Genomic DNA, 18,166 nt, shown 5'->3' with positions numbered 1-18,166 from the left:
GCCGGCGGGGCTCGGGTGTGTGAGGCACGGGAGCCCCGAGGGCCGGCGGGGTTTAGGGGTGTGTGAGGCACGGGAGCCCCGAGGGCCGGCGGGGCTTAGGGGTGTGTGAGGCACGGGAGCCCCGAGGGCCGGCGGGGCAGGGCGCGGGCGGGGCCGGCCGCGTCCGGCGGGCAACGGCGCCTTAAGGCGGGCGGCGCTGAGGCGGCGGCGGCCGTGGCCATGGCTATGGCTCACGACAGCCCCGTGGTGAGTGGCAGGGCCAGGCTAGGACAGGCCAGGATAGCACAGTACAGCGGGGTCTGGCCGTTGCTCCTTGCGGGACACTGGGGACAGGGATGAGGATGTCGCCTCCCGGCCTGGCCAGCAGCCTCCACCTGTTCGCTGGCGCGGGAAGCCCGACGACGACATCGAAAGCCCTTTTTTTTAAATTAAAAAAATTTTAAAAATTGATTTAGAATTAATTTTTAATTAATTAAAAAAGTCTGTTGAAAACGACCATTTGTGGGCAGAAGGGGTTGGCGCTGGGTACCGCGGGGCGCGAGGGAGCTGCGGCAGCGCGGCGGTGCCAGGGCGGGAGCCGGCGGCCTTCGCGCCCGGCGGGGTCCGGCCGCCGCGGCCTTCGCGCCCGGCGGGGCCCGGCCGCCGCGGCCTTCGCGCCCGGCGGGGCCCGGCCGCCGCGGCCTTCGCGCCCGGCGGGGCCCGGCCGCCGCGGCCTTCGCGCCCGGCGGGGCCCGGCCGCCGCGGCCTTCGCGCCCGGCGGGGCCCGGCCGCCGCGGCCTTCGCGCCCGGCGGGGCCCGGCCGCCGCGGCCTTCGCGCCCGGCGGGGCCCGGCCGCCGCGGCCTTCGCGCCCGGCGGGGTCCCCCAAAGGACTGGGATCCCAGGGGAGCCTCGGGGGCTTTGCTGCAATGGGATGTGGATGAGCCCCTCCTGCCATGCCACCCCACTGCACACGAGTAAAACGGAGTTGGACAATTCCTGCTATGGGTGGCCTGGTTGTGCCGAAGGAGTGCCTGTGTGTGAAGGGATTAAGCTGGAGTACAATAGCGTCTGTGCTGTAACCATTTTTCTCGAATTTGCAAGCGTGCGGGGTTTGAATTTTACAATTGCTGCGTACAGTTTTTATACAGCACAATAAATATTTGTACTCACTGTAGCTTGGCAGTCCTGGGGAGAGGAATAGGCCCATTGAAAGACTGACATTTAGATTCTCTTCTGGATTAGCAGTGAGGGCAGAGCATTTGAAGTTTGGGTTGATCAGCAGCTTTTAGTGGAGAGGTACAAGAGCAAATTTTTTTCCCCCCTCTTCATCTTTCTAGTATTCCAAAAAAGTGCTGGGGGACTCTGGAGGTTGATAACCCCTAATAATAAATTACACATGAGTATGGTTGTTTTAAAGTTGCTTTTTCTGGAAAGTGTAACATGTTATTTCTTAATATCTTCTTTTGTTTGAAAAGAAATTGTTATCTGCACTTTAGAACAACTTTGGATGAGTAAAATATTAACTTGATATGTAAAAAAAAAAATTATTAATCTAGAATCTTGCAAGGTTTTCTAAAATATTTCAGCTCCATTTTTCACCTTGGAAGGCTATTCTGATGGTAATGAGAGTCAAGATGAATAAGCTTTAAATTGCTAAAGGCTCATTATCTTACATTTGTATTGGAGTGTAGGAATCTTGAAGCTCATGTGTATCTTCTGTCCAGGTCTGACTAGAGGATTAGGATTTAATCACTGACATGGGCAGAAGAAAGAATAAAATGTTCTGTTGGAGTCCTATTGTAATATAAGATGAATGATCTGTATTGATAAAAGTAGTGTTCAAATTCCAGTTAGGTTACCATGCAGCATCAGATTGTTTCCACAAAGAAAAAAAAAAAATCTCAATTTTTGTGGATTCCTTACATTCTGCTTCTGATGGAACTGGCAGAGTTCATTTTTAGTAGCTTGTATTATTGGTTGGCCCTTAGATTAGGAGCAGTGATTCTACTATGATACAATGGGGTTAGACAAGCTTGTTTGAAAATACAGCACAGCAATGGTTTTTAAATGTTTCTAGGATTTTCTTAAGCATTTACCAAATTGTTGGTAGCCTAAACAATAATTTGAGGCTCAAATCTAGTACAATCATTTGAGACTCAAATCTAGTACTTTTTTAGGTTGTTAGGTTTAAAAAATGAGTGGACTTGCAGACCTTTGCATGTGTCATTCAGTTTATTAAACTGATCTGTTCATGCTGTTCTGTTTGTAACAGTGGTTTATGAAGTGAACTTAGACTTTGTGCTATCTTTTCAAATGACTTAATGCCCATCTTAACTTGAAAATATTTCTTTTTTTTCTAATGTAGAGTGAGCTGTACAAGTCCATTATCGAAGATGTGATTGAAGGCGTGCGGGAACTCTTTGCAGAGGAGGGTGTAGAGGAGCAGGTTCTGAAAGACTTGAAGCAGGTTTGTTGGGTTCCCTTGCATTAACAGCAGTTGTGTTTGTGTTTTTCTTTTGAGATGACGGACCTGTCAATTTCTTTGCCCTCTGAAACATGCAAACTTCTGCCCTAATTTAGGAGTTGCAAGTATCATGCAAGTGACGTGGGGGCTGTTGGGAGTTGAAATTGGTTCGTTTTTGCTATTTGTTGGATAGAATCAGTCAATTTACTCTTGGAAAAGCTAGGAATACCTGATTATATTTTTTGGTGCAGTTTGTTTTTAAAGCTGATGTTTATTGACCTTAATAATCTTCCTGCAGCTTTGGGAAACGAAGGTGGCACAGTCTAAAGCAACAGAAGGCTTCTTCAAACACAGCCGCTGTTCTCCACCGTTCAGTCTGCAGCTGCCACACGGTTCTCACAGCGTTTTGCAGACTTCAGCAGGTCAGATGTTGTTGGACACACTGCATGCAATTTAAGAATATCTCAGTGATTCAGGGATGTTTTTGGAAGGCTTGGAATAATCTTGGTTTGTGTATATATCTTATGCATATATCTAGCTTGATGTGGAACAGTAATTATTTGGAAGCAGAATTTGACCAGTAAATGATTAATTAAACTTTAATAAACAAGTAGAACTCTGTCTAAATGCTTTTGATCAGCTGCTCATTTCTAGTGGCAAAACATGCACAGAGTTTTAGCCTCCTTGTCTGCAGTCCAATAGTGTAGCCCTTCAGTTGCAAATTTACCTGCAGGGTTAAGCTCCTTCTTCCCCTTTTGATGTGTGTCCTGATGTGCAGAGGTTTTATGGCTCATTTGTGCCGTGCAGTTCTGCTGTCAAGCTGGGGCTTAATCTTGTTCTCAATTTGTTAAAATGTAATCCCTTGCTCAAACAGAAGAGAGGAAGTTTTTTAGTTTATCTTTCAGTTAGTTTTTCTAAGAGCAGCATTCCTGTTGCAGAGGGGTACTTGACTTTCACACAGTCTCTGATATCAGGACTTATTCTTAATAAAGTCCAGCTGACCACTGTGGTATTGTTACGGTAGAGTGTAGTACTCAGCTGAGACTTGTTCCAAAGTGAGAGGCTGTTAGGACCTTTGCCCATGAAGGACAAACCCCATATGAGGTGATTTAATGAAAATCCGTGTTGTAGTGTATTTCAAGCTTGGGCAGGCATTCTTTATCAGTGGGGTTCTTTACTTATTTTCTTTTTTTTTCTTCCTTTTTTTTGTGATTGTTTTTTTTTTTACAGTCTTCCTAGTTGGATGAACTGTTTTTGGAGGCAGGTATTTTATTCCACACAACTAAAAGGAATATACTTTTGTGTTTGCAGGCTATTGCAAGTTTTATATTTAATAAGCCATACCTTCTTACTCTTAGGTTTTTAAAGGGCAATACTAAGGCCAAGCAGTCTGAGTAAATCTATTTGTAAATCTTGTTTAAAGCAATCTGAGTAAATCTTGTTTCCAAAAGGGGGATTTGAATTGCCCCATGGCTAGAGATTTTCAAAGTAGTTAGGGCTACCTAAATTGCTTGCTCCTAAAAGCCCAGGAAAGTTTTCCCTTTGCCCTTTTTTCTCCCATGGAATTCGGCATTGGGTGCTGTTGAAAATCTTTTTGCATCACTGGATTTGCTCTTCTGTGAAAAAAATGCATGTTTTCCTCAAGTTGACAAGACAATACTTGTGTTCACTAATAGGATGAACTGAAGTTAGATTGTTTTAGTTTCACTTATGTTTGCTGTAAATTATTGAATGATAACTGTATCCAAGAAATTAATGTTTTTTGTAAAGTGGCTTTTTTTCTTTACAGCTTCTTATGTCATCCAAGCTGGCAGAGGTTTTCAGCATTTCACAGCAGCAAAACTGGTATGTAGCTGTAGTGATTGTTTTACTTCAATTTTGATTATGTTGGACTTACAAATTTTTAAAGTTGTTTGTCAGTTATTAGGTTTAAGTAGGGAGAGTTGCATCACTGCTGCTTCTGTTGGAGCAGCGAAAAAGAATGGGGATGTATCAGCTGATTCTGCAAGAAGTGAAGCCAGAAATGTTGGAAAGACACAGCTGTATGTATTTAGCCCATAGAATGAAAGTGTAGTGGAAATGCACAGCTACATATACTTTTTAAAGAAAAAATTTATTACTGGTTGTTAAAATAGTGCATAGCTGGGAAATAACAACCGCTAGTGAAGCTGGGAGCAGCATTATCTGTGAGGAGTAGAAATCATCCAGAAGGAAAATGAGTGTTTTTATAGTTGACAAGATCAGAATTCTGGGCATTAGCAAAATTTCTTTGGGGAGCAGCCACTGATTGCCAGAGCTTGATGAACTTACTGAGTGCCTCCTGAGCCTCAAGCTAAGTAGCTTGTCAAGTTGAAATACAATATTGGGAAGATGCTTGTGCAATATGTACGTTTCCTGATTTAAAAGTTGGATTTCCTCAGAACAGCTAGATTGAAAGGGAGGTGTATATCCAACTCTTTGCTTCCCAGGAGGAATAGAGAATGTGAAGTGACTTCATAGGCCTAGGCAAGAAACCTGTGCTGTGTGGAGTAATGCATAAACTTAGATAAAAGTGACTTTGAGTAGCAAAACACCTCTCTGGGTAGTGGGTACATTGGGGGATTACGGAAAAAGTTGCCTTAACTAAAAGGGAGTGTGATAGCTGGAAAGCAGGAAACACTTGGGGCAAGCCATTACTCTGTCAGTGCAGAATACTCTTCACCTGTCTAAATCTCAAAAGCAGGATGCAGTTTTCCAGTGAAGATGACCACAGAGAACCCCCCACTGGTGTTTCCTGTGGATATTCCAGGTGTGGCACTCAGTGCCCTTTCCTGCCTAAACCCAGCTCTTGTGTTGCAGGGGTCCCCACGAGTGGGTGTGACTCTTGCTGTCCCTTCGTGTGTAGCTTATCCTTTACAGATGCCAGCTGGAGTGATGCTGCAGCCAGCACCAGGTAAGGGTAATGAGGAGGTGTCAAACCTTGCAGTGCCCTGGGGATGTTGAAAGAGTCCCAGGGACAGTAGATGAAACAGATGAGAAGTTGAAGTGTAGGGTAGAGCCAGCTATCCTCCTCGAAGTAATTGTATTGATTAGTTGGTGTGTTAGTTTTACAGCTAGTAACAAGTGTTTTCCTTTGTCAGCCCCAGACACGGTATCTTCTTCTCCCTGTCTCTCTAGGACAATCTTCTATGCTTTCAAAAAGCTAAAGGCACTGTGGTGCTTCAGAGTCAAAATTGATTTCTTATTCAAATAAAATCTAACTATCCATTAACCTTTTTGATCCCATTCTTTTGGTGATAATACTGCCTGAACTGCTGGTACAAAAACTGCTTTGGTGTGATCATTGGAAGGCTTAGTTCAGTCATTGACTCTTCTCTCAAACAGCTGTTCTTCGTTGAAAACTGATGTCTCTAGTTATCTGTTTCAGGTATAATTCCTGATTTCATGAGACCTATAGACTGCTACCAGTGACTGTCTCTGTAATCATGTGTCTGGGGAGAAGAAAAATAAAATGAAATTTGGAACTGCGTTCTGGCGTCTCAGTTCTAACACTGATAGTAACAACTTTAAGCATTCAGTATTTGGAGTGGTTTTCTTAAGAAAAGATATATAATTTAGGGGTTATTTGGGTTTTTTTAAACTAAAATAGGCAGGGTTTTAGAGAGAATACCTAAATGTCCTTAAAGAGATGAACTCTCCCTGTAGCTATGGACTAGCTTACTGTTTCATCTTGTATTCCTTAGTTTCTGAAATGACATGGAAAAAATTCAAAACCGGGCTATTCCTTTCTTTATTTTAAAACCAGCATGTAGTTAAATTATTGAACTTGCTGTCACAGGGTATTTTGTAGGCCAAACCCAAAAAGAGGCATTAAAAATGATGGACTGGCTGGAAGCCATGATTCAGAAAGTTTCTGAATGCCTGATTTTCAGTTGTGCTTGAGGAAAGTTTTGCTTTGCAAATGTCCTTTTTCTCATAGTTTGGCCTGGTGTTTGCTCTTGTTTTTAGTGGTGACAGGTCAGTGTCCTGGATGAGCCTGTAGTTTCACCTGCTGAAGCAGTTTTAAACTCTTCCCTCTGCAGGACAGCTTTACAAGGTGAATGTGCCTATTGTGGTCACACAGGCCTCGGGAGATGGAAGCATTCTCCACTACCCTGTGCAACAGATGTTTCATCCCCTTGGGCAAGCTTCAGTTCTGCAGGCCAGCCTTGCCAGTGTCACACAGCTGAATGCATCTGCTGCGCATGCAGCTGGTGAAACACTGCAGCAGCCCCAGGAGACTGCTGTCCAACAGGCTGTGCTGTTTAAACCAAGCTATGTGGAAAAACAGCACCTGGAGACCTCGGCTACCTTGGTCCAGCAGCCTTCTGTGAGTCTGCAGGAATTTGAAATTAATGCAGTGTTGAATCAGTGCAGTGAATCCACAGAGAAATTCCAGCATGACAACCTTCACACAGCTGTGTTTACTCCAGAATGCTCTGAAGGACTTTTTATTGATGAATCCTTGGCAAGCAGCTCAAGCAATGTCCTGCTGGATGTGGAGGGGCAGCTGGACATGGAGCATCCTGAGCTACTGCAGCAGCAGGTGTCTGATGATATAATTGACCTGATTATTGCAGGGGAAAGTTTGGATGAAAATTCATTTCTAAAGGATCAGGGCAGCATGGCTTCCTCTGACAAGGTAAGGCCTTCTGTTTCTCAGCTAATGAAAGTACATCTGTTAGAGATGGTTGCTTGAACACATTTCTAAGTGACAGCTAGCGCCTCTAAGTGAGAAGAACAAAAGTTCTTTTAATTTTAGCGTTCAGTCTTAAGGTTGTTTAGAATAGCAGTAGCTGACTGTTTGTTTTTACATTAAGAATTTGTCAAAACTACTGCTAAAATACTGTGTTTTATGAGAATATCCATTTAAAAATACTGAAAAATGTAATGGATAGATGGAATGTATTAGACTTATTGACTACTTTTGAGATTCATGGCAGTTTTTTTGTGACTAAGCAGACATGAAAGACTCCTTGAGAACTTCCATATCATTCTGGCACTGATCTGCATATAGATACTGGTCAATTGTGGGCAAAGTGCTTTTGCAGAATCAGCTGGGATTAATTTTAACTTGTAATGTGTGAAGAGCATTAAAGATGTATTGAGAATGCATTCAAGATGAAAAGTCAAATTTGATAAGTGAAAATCTCCTTGAAGAAAATGTATTTCCTTGGGGAAAAAGTCCTGGGTAAACTAGAAATCAGCTAGAGCTGTGTGGGAAACTTGAGTGATTTTAATTAACAAGATGCTTTCCTGACCTCATCTAATTTTAGTGCCAGAAATTACTTGCAGATGTTTGAAGTTCAGGCTGGCTTGGTGACTTTGAGTTGTAGTGCTCATATGTGATTGAGGCAGATTTAATGACAGTAATGCCCAATGTCTGTAAATAGAAAGTGTAATGTTGCTCATCTGAACTCTGATGGCAGCATGATGAAGACTGTCAGTAGTGCGAACGGGAGGTCAAAACCAAGTGTTCCTTTCTTGAACTAGAAAGTGTATGTGGATGGGAATTAAGTGCTACAATAAAGATTTAATGAGAAATTGAAGATAGCTGAAACCTTAAAGCCCTTTTATGCTCCTGTGAATGCTCTGTTTAGGAATTCTATCACTTTTATGAACAGTAACTTGAAGTACTGAAATATTTACTGTCCCAGCTTTTTATATCTTATGTAAACAAAGCATTTTGAATGAGTTGAGGGAGAGGGATCAGTTCATCTTGACTTTTATTTCAGAAATGAAAAATGCTATTTTTAGGGGTGGAGGAGTAGCTTCCTTTTTTGTTTTTATGAGAGATTTAGTTTTTGCAACAGAAATTCTAAATGTCCACTTGATTGCCTTTGTTTTAGAGTTGTTGGAGTATGAGGGTGTTTAGAGAAAAGGGTAAGAAATTTTTTTTCTGTATTGCAGAGGCATATACCTGGGTTCCGTTTAAGTTAGATGCAACACAATGTTTGCAAATGTACTCAGGTTTAACAAACAGTAGGACCTGAGACTCTCAAATGAGTGCCCCAGGCTTGTTGATGTATTAAACAAAAATCCCAGGCTGAACATGGGCCGTGTTGATTCACAAGCTGTCCCTGGTCTCTTTCATTCCTGTCCCATGGAACCTGCGGAGCAGACGGAATCTGATTTACTGCTGGAGAAAGATCTCTGCAGTGACATTGAAGGCATAAGTCAGCTCGATGGCACTGGGGATGTTTCTTCCAAGGAACAAATATCACAAACAAAAGATAAAGAAGAGAATGAATTCATTGGCTTTATTGATTCAGAGGATCTAAGAGTTCTGGATGATGAGGAAGACTCTGATGAAGAATGTGACAGTTCTTCAAACACAGAGTCCAGCTGCAGTGATGGGGACAATGAAGACCTCCAGATAGACGTAGTTGAGGAGGTAATTTACTTTTAAGCCTTTAGAAGCACATAACAATATTGGATCTCTCCTGATGGTTGAATTGTTTGACCTAGAACGGTTCCTGGTTAGTTTGATGCAGGGCATGCACAGTGAAGTTACAAACCTCTGGAGACAGGAGGTAATGCAGAGAAATTACTTGAAAGCTCATTATGAGGTATTGACAAATGAAAGAACTGTTGGAAAGTCATTTGTTTATTGGAGGAATTAAAATACTTAGCTATCAGAATTAAAGTTTTATTGTAAAACCCTGGCCTCAGTGGAATGGAGTTCTGCTTTTGACTTAAGATATTATTTAAAGAATCAGATTTAAGTAAGATTTATTTAAATAAGGTCAGATACAAATCTAGGTTTCCTTTCCTTCTGAAGGAACATCGGGGATTAGACAGAGAACAATGTGATACAAGAACTTTGTTCTCCCTTTAATTCCCTGTATTTCCTAAGTTTTCTTTTTTCTTAAAGATATGCAGTTTTGTATCCTATGGGTTTGTTCATAGGAGAATTAACTTGTAGCATTTGGACTTCATATAAACTTGATCAGTTATTCAGTTACTGGGGTCTGCTTTATGAGTTTTGTTTTTTTGACATGTGTTTTTGTTTAGGGTGTTTTGGGTTTTGAGAATGCAAACATGTAAAAGGTACTTGTAAATGAGGTTGGTGCAATGTGGTCTTCACAGCTTCCAGGTCTTGATTTTTGCAATGGTAACTTTATTGTTCTGGGTATGTTTGATTCCAGGTGTATTAATTGCTATTCTGAAAGAGTGTATAAAACAGAATTTTAATTTCTAGGACCCCTTAAACTCTGGTGATGATGTCAGTGAGCAGGACATTGCAGACTTGTTTGACACCGACAATGTGATAGTTTGTCAGTATGAAAAGGTACAGTAAAACACTTTCATCTTTGTTATTTAATCATCTTAAATAATATCTGCAGCAAATGCATCTCTGCTCTCCTGTCAGTGCCTTTTGAAGAAACTGTAATGCCGTAATGGAGTGTTTAAATGATGTGTTTAGCTGACAATAGTCTGTAGGCTTTCCTACTGTTTTCTGAAAAGAGGATAATCATAATGGCCTATTACAGGAAAAGGGAACAACAAGTCTGGCAAAATTATGATTTGTAAAGGTGCAAAAGCTTGTTTATTTCCTTAACTTTTAAGTAAGATCAACATCTCCGTGGATGTATGTAGGCACATTCAGCTGTGAATTAAGGCTTTTAAAAAGGATAACAGAAAGAGAGGTGCATGTACTTTCTTTTACTGTTTTATTTATCTTTGTAGTGCTCACAGACTTTCCTACCAGAATTTTTTTGTGTCTGAGAAACAAAGTAGTCATTAAGTGCCTTATTGTCCACCTTAATTTTAATGCTTAAAATTCAACCTTGCTTTGAACTCCTGAAGATCAAATTAAGTTCTTTTAGCTATTGTATGGTTTTGGATGCTTACATATCAGTAATTTAAAAGAGAAAAAAAGGGTATATTTTTAAGCAAATATGGAAAAATTCCGGTAGTTTATTTAAGAGTGTGCCTTGACTTTTTTTTAATGTATTCTTTCAAAAGTGACTAGAAAACTTTTGTGTGTCTAACTAGGCCTGTAAATTTCTGTGTGGTTGTCTGTGGTTTAGGAAACAGAGAGGTGCTAAGAAAATTGTCTTTATAAATTGTGACAGATTGACTGTTCCTGAGACCAGTTATTTTGGAAAGTTATAGGGATATGTGTAGAAAATGCCTCTGAAATGAAGCTATTGGTGTGTGTATTGTATTGAAAGGTACACCAAGTTTTGCAGCTTCAGAACTCAGACATTACAGTTGCTATAAGTAGTGCATACTGTTATCTAGAGCAAATTTTGTCTGAAATAAGCTGAAAAATTGCCTGAAAATCTAAAAGAAACTACTAGGAAGGTCAGCATTGGGCATGCCTTATAGGAAATTTAGTGTCAGATGTTATTAGAAATTGAGCGTTACAGAAGGTGGGGAAAGATGTTGGTAACTTTCCCCTTTGCAATATAGATTTAATAAAACATGTAGATCCAGTAGAAAGCAGTTAAAACCAGTTATGTCTTAAATTTCCTTGTTACCTTTAAGACAATGTTGTTGGTAAAATTGCTGTCCTGTCTCTTTTCTTTCTGGAATAGAAAATTGATGCTGTCAGTTTGAGGAATTTTCTATGGATATTTAAAATTCCTTCTTTTAGTATTAAAGAAAACTTTCTGGAGTATGGATCTCTTTGCAGGCATTTAAAAAGGAACAGAATATGCAAATTCTTTCTTTTTTTTTTTTTTAATAGCAGTAGTTGCTTTTAAGCCAAGTTTTGATGCTTTTAGCCTATTCCTAGCACCTCTGTGCATGCAACATTGCTTTGCCATGTGAAAAGGAGAACATTGCATTTTAGTTAAGGTACTCTGGTTTGCAAAGTGTTCTGTGTTTTGGGATTGCCCTGTTACTGTTCTCTTGTCCTGCTGGTGTTGAGCTGTCATAGGTAACAGTTTTTAGGGGGAAGTTGTGGGATAGCAGAGTGGGACAGGATGGGATAAGATTCAGGAGGTTTCTCTCTTGGGGGAGCAGGGAGTTCCTTATAAACAATGGAAGTATAATGCTTCCATTGAATATTCCATTGAATATTTTGGGCCATAAGGATTTTCAAATAAAACCCAGGTGTGTAAAACAGGTTGTGCTTGAATCTTGTTGTTTTTTTAAAATAACTGGTCTAATATATATGTGTGGTTTCATTAATTTTGATTATTATTTTTCATCAGATACATCGATCTAAGAACAAATGGAAGTTCTACTTAAAAGATGGAGTGATGTCCATTGAAGGTAAAGACCATGTTTTTTCAAAAGCCACTGGAGATGCAGAGTGGTGAAACTTCACTCCAGTATGTCCTTGACGGTTGTGGCATTATTTCCTTATAAGCCTTCTGTGAAACAATTGGACTTTCTATTGTTGTGCCATGGGAAAAACCCAAAAAACCCAAAAAAAACCAAACCCCAAAACAACAAAGCTGTGATGAAAAAAAAATATGCAAAATCTGTGTTGTTAGTTTGTGGTGTTAAGCTGTTCAGTTTGCAAACTAAACCACTGTACTGTTAGCTACTTAGCTGTCTTTGCTGTTCTTTTCTGATTTTAAAATTTTTTTCAATGAAGAAGCATCATTGGAATGAATAGCTTTAAAGTTTGAAATGTTATATCATAATTCAAGAAGGTAAAGAAATATTTAGTAGTTAGTAAAGAACGACTTATTGATTATAATCAAATAAGTTTTAGTTATGTTTTGTTCTGTTATTTTTTCCCCAGTTCTTAAAAGCTGAGGTATGACTTGAAGTATAAAATTACATGTTGTCTTTTCAAAGACACTTGAGTTGAAAAAAAAGCAATACCTTTGCAAGTCTGAAACATGTAGCTGTTTCAGCTGCACACTTCTCTTGACTTTTTAGTTGCTTTTTGTTTTTTGGACTTTATTTTAAATACATGCACTATAGATGCAATAAGGGAAATTACTGGGAAAGATCCTGGACCTCTCAATATATGAGAATTACTGTTGTTTATTCTATACCAGCTATGTCTACTGAGATGCAATGAATAGTGTGATGTAACATTAAAATGTGATTTATTTTCACTGTCAATGCAAAGTCATTTAACTTTGCTGCTCTACATTTCCATATTGTTCTAGGATTACAGGCCAGTAAGATGTGAATTATACAAATTTTGCCTAATAATAAAAGTGTTGTCTCATATACAGAGATGTTTTTGTGTTCCCTCAATATAAACTCTGCTTAGAGAAATGGGTCCAAAGCCATGCACATGGCAGTAGCTCACCCTATCATGAGAACTGCATTCCTCCCAACATCAACTTTTTGTTAGTTTTTCTAGAAATAAAGGTCCAAAAGAAGCTTTGGGCCCTTGTCTTTCGGAGCTGCAGCTTTTCCCTGGCTGGCTCCTATTCCTTGTAGGGCAATTCCATGGTAAAGCTGCAGCCAGGCTGCCTCAGAACAGGATCATCCTGCTGTGGAAGGGCAGTGCTACACTAAAGCACACCTCCCCCTTGGCTGCTGCTCCCATGTCTGCTGGAATATGAGACATTTTGAGGCATTTTGATTATCACTAATTCCTGACAGGGTGCAGAGGCTGGGAGAAGGGAAAGAGTGGGAGAAAATGAATGTGTGGAAGAAATGAAGGGAAAACCACAAGCCCTTGTTCATAATGGTGGCAACCCTTGTGCTAATGCCATAAGGCAGGAAGTAGCTCTTTAAAAATTGAGTCCATTACATGTTTATTTTTTGATGCATCTGCTACTCTCCAATGTCAAAGACAGGACACTGAACTAGAGCACTTGAACCAAGTGTGATGTTCCCTTTGTCTTTTATAGATGCTGGTGCTGGAATGTGAAGAAGTGACTGTTCAGAGGCAGTTAAAATATTCCAGTGTATGATTTCTTTTTCCCCATTCAGATGACTTGTAGCTGCACTGATGCTACACTTCAGACCCATAAATGCACAAAAAATGCAGCTCTTACCACATGATAAATGCTTTTAGGTTTCAGTACTCTCTCACAGGCTCTGAGGTGCTCATGCTCTGTAAATGTGCACATTGTGAACTGTGGGACCATTTCCAATGTCAGAAAAGACTGGGAGCAGAGGTAGTGTGGTACAGGAATCTATGGGACAGGACTGGATATGTACCATTCACTTAGCACCACAAAGGCTCTGAATAGTGCTTCTGAATTTGACCTGTTTTTCCTGGTCACTATAAAATAAAGTTGCTAAAGAGCACTTAGTTTTTAGCTAGTTTTAAAGGTAACATTAATAAAGAAATACAGCTTTGAACAAGACATTTACAACTAAATACGCCTGAAGTCAGGAGTTTTTATAATGAAAATAAATGTTTCTTATTAAAATGTAAGATCTAGCCTATGACTTGAACAGTAATCAGTACTTCTGATCTAAATAGTTTATGAATTAATGTTTTTGATTGCTCCTACCTACAGTTTAGCAAACATATTGCTGCAGATGTGACAGGATGAGGTGTGTAATGCCAGTTATGGCCTTCAAAGATACTTCAGTAAATGGCTTTCTAAAACTTTACACCAGAAAGAAGGTAAAGTAAAAATAATGAGATAGTATAACAAGTGTAACTTGTATGAGAAGCTCTGTCATGAATCTAAATCTCTTACTAAAGTTTTACTTACTTGCTTACTTTTGTGCATAGACAAATTTTAAGTATATAAATTACATTTGATGTTTTGTCAGTGGATTTTTTTTTTAGAACAGCAATTTTGTAAATGGTGGATTTCACTGCACTTGCAGCAGGTACAAAGAGAAAAATGCCTGCAGAGACTCACTTGCTGCTTGGCTGTTACATCTGCAGCTCTGTAGGGCAGGTGCCATCACTTGTTGTTAATTCTGACTCATCTCCCTTGCCTGTAGTTTCCTGACCATGTTATGTGGTGGGGAGGGTGTGCTGGCAAGCTCTTGTCCTGTTGAAACATAATGCAAGTAATCAGTTGTGGCTCAGTTAAGATACTGTGCTGTCATGTCCTAAATTATGTGCAGGCCTTTTCTGTGGGATGACAGACAAAATGAGTCTCAAAAATCACTTTTGAGATAAGTGACAGAGAAGTTTTAGGCCCAGTAGCTATTTTTTTACACCAGTAGCTTTAACTGTATTATAGTTAGATATCTTATTACAGTCCTATTTGATTATTAGCTAAGCTCAGGGGCTGGTGTGTGTAAAGAATGCATCAAGTGGAATTTGTATTGATTGCTAAACCACAGAGTTTTAAAGAGTCTTCTCTGTTCTCAATCCTGCTTCCTTGCCCACCTGTGGAACTGCTCGTGAGCACAGCTGTGCTTACATCAAGAGCTTTTGTATGATTGAAATCATGGCATTATGCTGAAGGTAAGAGTGGGTCAGAGATGTTATTTATAATTACCACAATTATGAACTAATGATAGACCAGTCACTAGTATAAAGAATTGCTTTCATTAATGTGAAGCAAATTTAGCTTGTGGTGTCGTGTTTTGGCAACAAGAGGAGTGCTTTGGAACTCAGTTGCTGTCACAGACTTGAAAGCAAAGGACTCAGATGAAAAGGAGAATGTAAAAGGTTTAAAGTGATTGCAATAGTACCATTCTCTTATGTATCAGATGCTGCACTTACTTAAATTAGCAGTGCAGTCACAAATCTGGACCAGGCATTTAGCATGATCACTTAGCATCAGGCAATGCATAGTGAAAGAAAAGAGACTTTAATGGGAAAACGTTGTCACAAAAAGGTAATTACTCTGCTTCATCACCTGGGAATAGAGGTGGACTGTGTGTGCTGAAGAGGCCCTGGTGCATTCCTGAATGCCACTGGCAATGTCAGAGAGTGGACAGGTGGAAATTGTTCCTGAGACTGTCCCAGGAGGGAAAAGAAGGCAGCGGTTCCTTGCCTGTGCAGGAAACAGCGCTACTGCTGCCGGAGAGACCCTTTACAGTTTTCCTGATTTGTGTGTATGCACATGTGATACCCTAAATTGTGTCCTGTGTGCAGCAGAGGGGGTTTTGCATCTCTTGTGATTTCCAGATCACATGGCTGTGTTTGGGTTAATAATTTAAGTAAACTATCCACCAGCTCAGACTGAGATCTAATGTAAACTGCAAAATTACCAGTGACAAAGGTTCAATAGATCAACTTCCCTCCTTGGTGACATCTTTACAGTCTATCGCTTCAACACTCTTCTTTAGCTATGTGTAGGTGGCTGTGTAATTGGAAGTTTCTGTTGATGAAATGGAGGCATCTAGTTTAGTGCCTCTTTCTTTAAACCAACAGTGCCAGCACAGCTGATAGGAATGAAAAAAGAAGCCATGAAAGGCAGCAAACAGGCTTTAAATACTCCAGGGAAGCAGATCTGGAGAAAAAGAAGCCAGGCTGCAATCACTGCAGTAGCTATTAGCTTCAAGAGCAACTTAACTACTCCTGGACTCTTCTGGTTCCCCATAGAGAAAAGTTTTGCCTAATAGCCACCTTCCACACCAATAATCACAAAGAAAGAGAAGGGAAAACGCCACTTTGAATGTCAGAACAGTTATGTTGCATAAGAATTACTGACTGGCATTTTTATTTATTATGAAATGTTCAAGATACTGTAAAACAATCCCTAGTCACTAAGATAATCATAACTGGCCTTGCAAAGGGTAACTTGGCACTCTGGATAAATTTTCCTTGTGAGATGTCTTGTCTCGTGGTGCAGGATAGGGCTTCTCTAAGGCTGACAAGAGCAGGAGTGCTTGGGAGGCTTTGGCGGGGGCTGTGGCTGCGCCGCCATTCCTGCAGTTGGAGTTATAAGCAGAGAAATAATTCATCCTGTAGAGCTCTGCTCGGCTCTTGCAGCAGCCAAGCTTGCTCATCAGCAGAAAGAAATCCCTCCGAAATGCTTTGGTGAAAATTGCGTAAAGAAAGGGATTTGCGCAGGAGTTGACGGGGTAAAATAAAACCAGCAGGATCTTGGAGTTGGTCACTGTGATGAGAGGAACTTTGAAGGCAGCAGATATGGCAAAAAAGGAGATGGGGGCCATGCAGGTGAAATCCGTGAAGATCAGTATTGCCATTCTCTTGGCGACCTTGGTGTCTTTGTTGGCAGCTACCAGCTCCGGGTTCTGCACAGCGATGTAAATCTTGATGTAGCAAGCACAAATGACAATGAAGGCGACAACATTCAGCACCAAGATCAGCAGGATGTAGGCTTGGGACAGGCCTGTTTCGATATCCATGGGCAAACAGATGCTGACCTTCATGTAGCTGCTGACCCCGAAGAGAGGCAGCACGGCTATCCCGATGGAGAAGAGCCAGCCCCCGAGCATGATGGGCACGGCGTGCCGCAGCCGCATCTTGCGGTCCAGCTGCATGGCGTAGGTGATGGTGTGCCAGCGCTCCACGGTGATCACCGTCAGCGTGTACACCGAGAGCTCGCTGGCGAACACCGTGAAGAAGCCGGCCGTGCTGCAGCCGCTGCCCGTCTGCCAGTCAATGGCGTGGTTGTAGTACTGACCGCTGGTCTGCGCGTCCACGGAGGCGATGAGCAGCAGGTACAGCCCCATGCAGAAGTCGGCGAAGGACAGGTTGCACATGAGGAAGCGAGGGACGGTGAGCTTGTAGTGGCTGGTCAGGAGAACGAGGAGCACGGTGAAATTGCCGGCAATGGCGAGGATGTTTATAAACCAGATCAGCACTCTGAGGAAGCTGTATCCCAGGATGTCTTCACAGGGATTAAAGGCATCTGGTTCCGGAGTGCACGTGAGGACTTTAGGCTGACAAAAGTCATACTCAAAGTCAAAGCCGGCTGTTTCGCTGTCATCAAAAATGGTTGAGTAGCTGTAGGGAGAGCTTCCGTAATCTGTTGCAAAGGGGTGCATCTTCCTCTCCGCTGACCACAATGTGTAGTTGGAGTCATCGCTGTAACCATGAAAAAACCAACCCCCAAACAGAAGTGAATTATTTGGTGCATGCCACTCGCATTCTTTTTCAAAAGACAACAGATAACAGTTGTTCTAAAACAGTGTCTTCCTCCATGTGTTTCTACAGAGTGTTTACAAATAACAAAGCCTTGTAAGGATGCTTTGTGTTTGGGAAGCAGCCTTGGAGAGCAGCAGGGGTCATAGTCCCATCCACAGAAATGCTCTCTCATACAATTTGCTTATTTGTAAGTACTTCATTTTTACTGCTTTGTGAAGGAGCCATGGTTCTCATGCTGCTGGTTGGCTGCAGTCCAAGCTACAGTAACACTGGGCTGATGGATTACAGGTTCGATGCACAGAGGTTTTGCAGGCAGTTGGTAGAAGCCACACTAAAATAACCTATGGATTTTAACTGTGCACCTTTGCTCTCCTTAGGAAATGCACTTAGCAAACAAATTCCTGAGACTATGTATGGCTTGGGAGGTGCTGAGGAATTTGCTGTTCGCAGTATTACAGACCAAGGAGTAGAAGTGCACGGTTAACTAAATCACACTGAAGCTGGGAATTTATTAAATTTAGGCTGCACCCAATGCCTAATAAAAAATGTAGTTTTTTAAGACAGATATCTAAAATCTCTAGGTCATCAAGAGTGTGGTGATAAGCCTGCCAAAGAAGAAATGTGTTTAAAGCAAACACTGTCTTTTCTGGCACTTTCCTGCCATAACAGGTGCCCATTTCCCAACTTCCTAATCATCCTGACTGTTTGGTGGGCAAACAGTCTGCAGTATGAGACCTAGAAAATATCTCTATTGAGTACAACTTTTGAGAAAACTGGTAGCTTTAGGGTAATTTAAATACAT

At 41.3% G+C, this 18,166-nt stretch overlaps 2 protein-coding genes across 2 annotated transcripts in view; one reads left to right on the top strand and one right to left on the bottom strand.

Moving 5' to 3' along the window:
* Positions 1–122: 122 nt before the first annotated feature.
* GTF2A1L (general transcription factor IIA subunit 1 like) lies at positions 123–12,603 on the top strand. The gene is made up of 9 exons (XM_085575783.1): positions 123–246; positions 2,346–2,447; positions 2,743–2,866; positions 4,234–4,289; positions 5,283–5,376; positions 6,506–7,104; positions 8,584–8,856; positions 9,664–9,753; positions 11,627–12,603. Exons 1-9 carry the CDS (start codon positions 220–222, stop codon positions 11,732–11,734), a joined length of 1,473 nt encoding a protein of 490 aa, XP_085431909.1. The 5' UTR covers positions 123–219; the 3' UTR covers positions 11,735–12,603.
* Positions 8,172–18,166, bottom strand: part of LOC110475798 (lutropin-choriogonadotropic hormone receptor) — a 33,159-nt gene continuing 23,164 nt past the window's right edge. Inside the window, exon 11 of the mRNA XM_085575782.1 lies at positions 8,172–17,304. Coding sequence (XP_085431908.1) covers positions 16,026–17,304 — 1,279 coding nt within the window. The 3' untranslated portion in view covers positions 8,172–16,025. The remainder of the gene's footprint in view (positions 17,305–18,166) is intronic.

Source organism: Lonchura striata, chromosome 3 (genome assembly GCF_050655825.1).
Source record: "Lonchura striata isolate lonStrDom1 chromosome 3, ASM5065582v1, whole genome shotgun sequence".
Classification (NCBI taxonomy): Eukaryota; Metazoa; Chordata; class Aves; order Passeriformes; family Estrildidae; genus Lonchura; species Lonchura striata.
This window is presented reverse-complemented; position numbering and strand designations above follow the sequence as displayed.

Bases quoted from the DNA above. Each gene is read 5' to 3' on its own strand.
- GTF2A1L (XM_085575783.1), top strand. From the start codon at position 220: ATGGCTATGGCTCACGACAGCCCCGTG. The intron at 5,377-6,505 runs GTAAGGGTAATG...TTCCCTCTGCAG, and splicing joins GATGCTGCAGCCAGCACCAG to GACAGCTTTACAAGGTGAAT. The intron at 7,105-8,583 runs GTAAGGCCTTCT...CCTGCGGAGCAG, and splicing joins GCATGGCTTCCTCTGACAAG to ACGGAATCTGATTTACTGCT.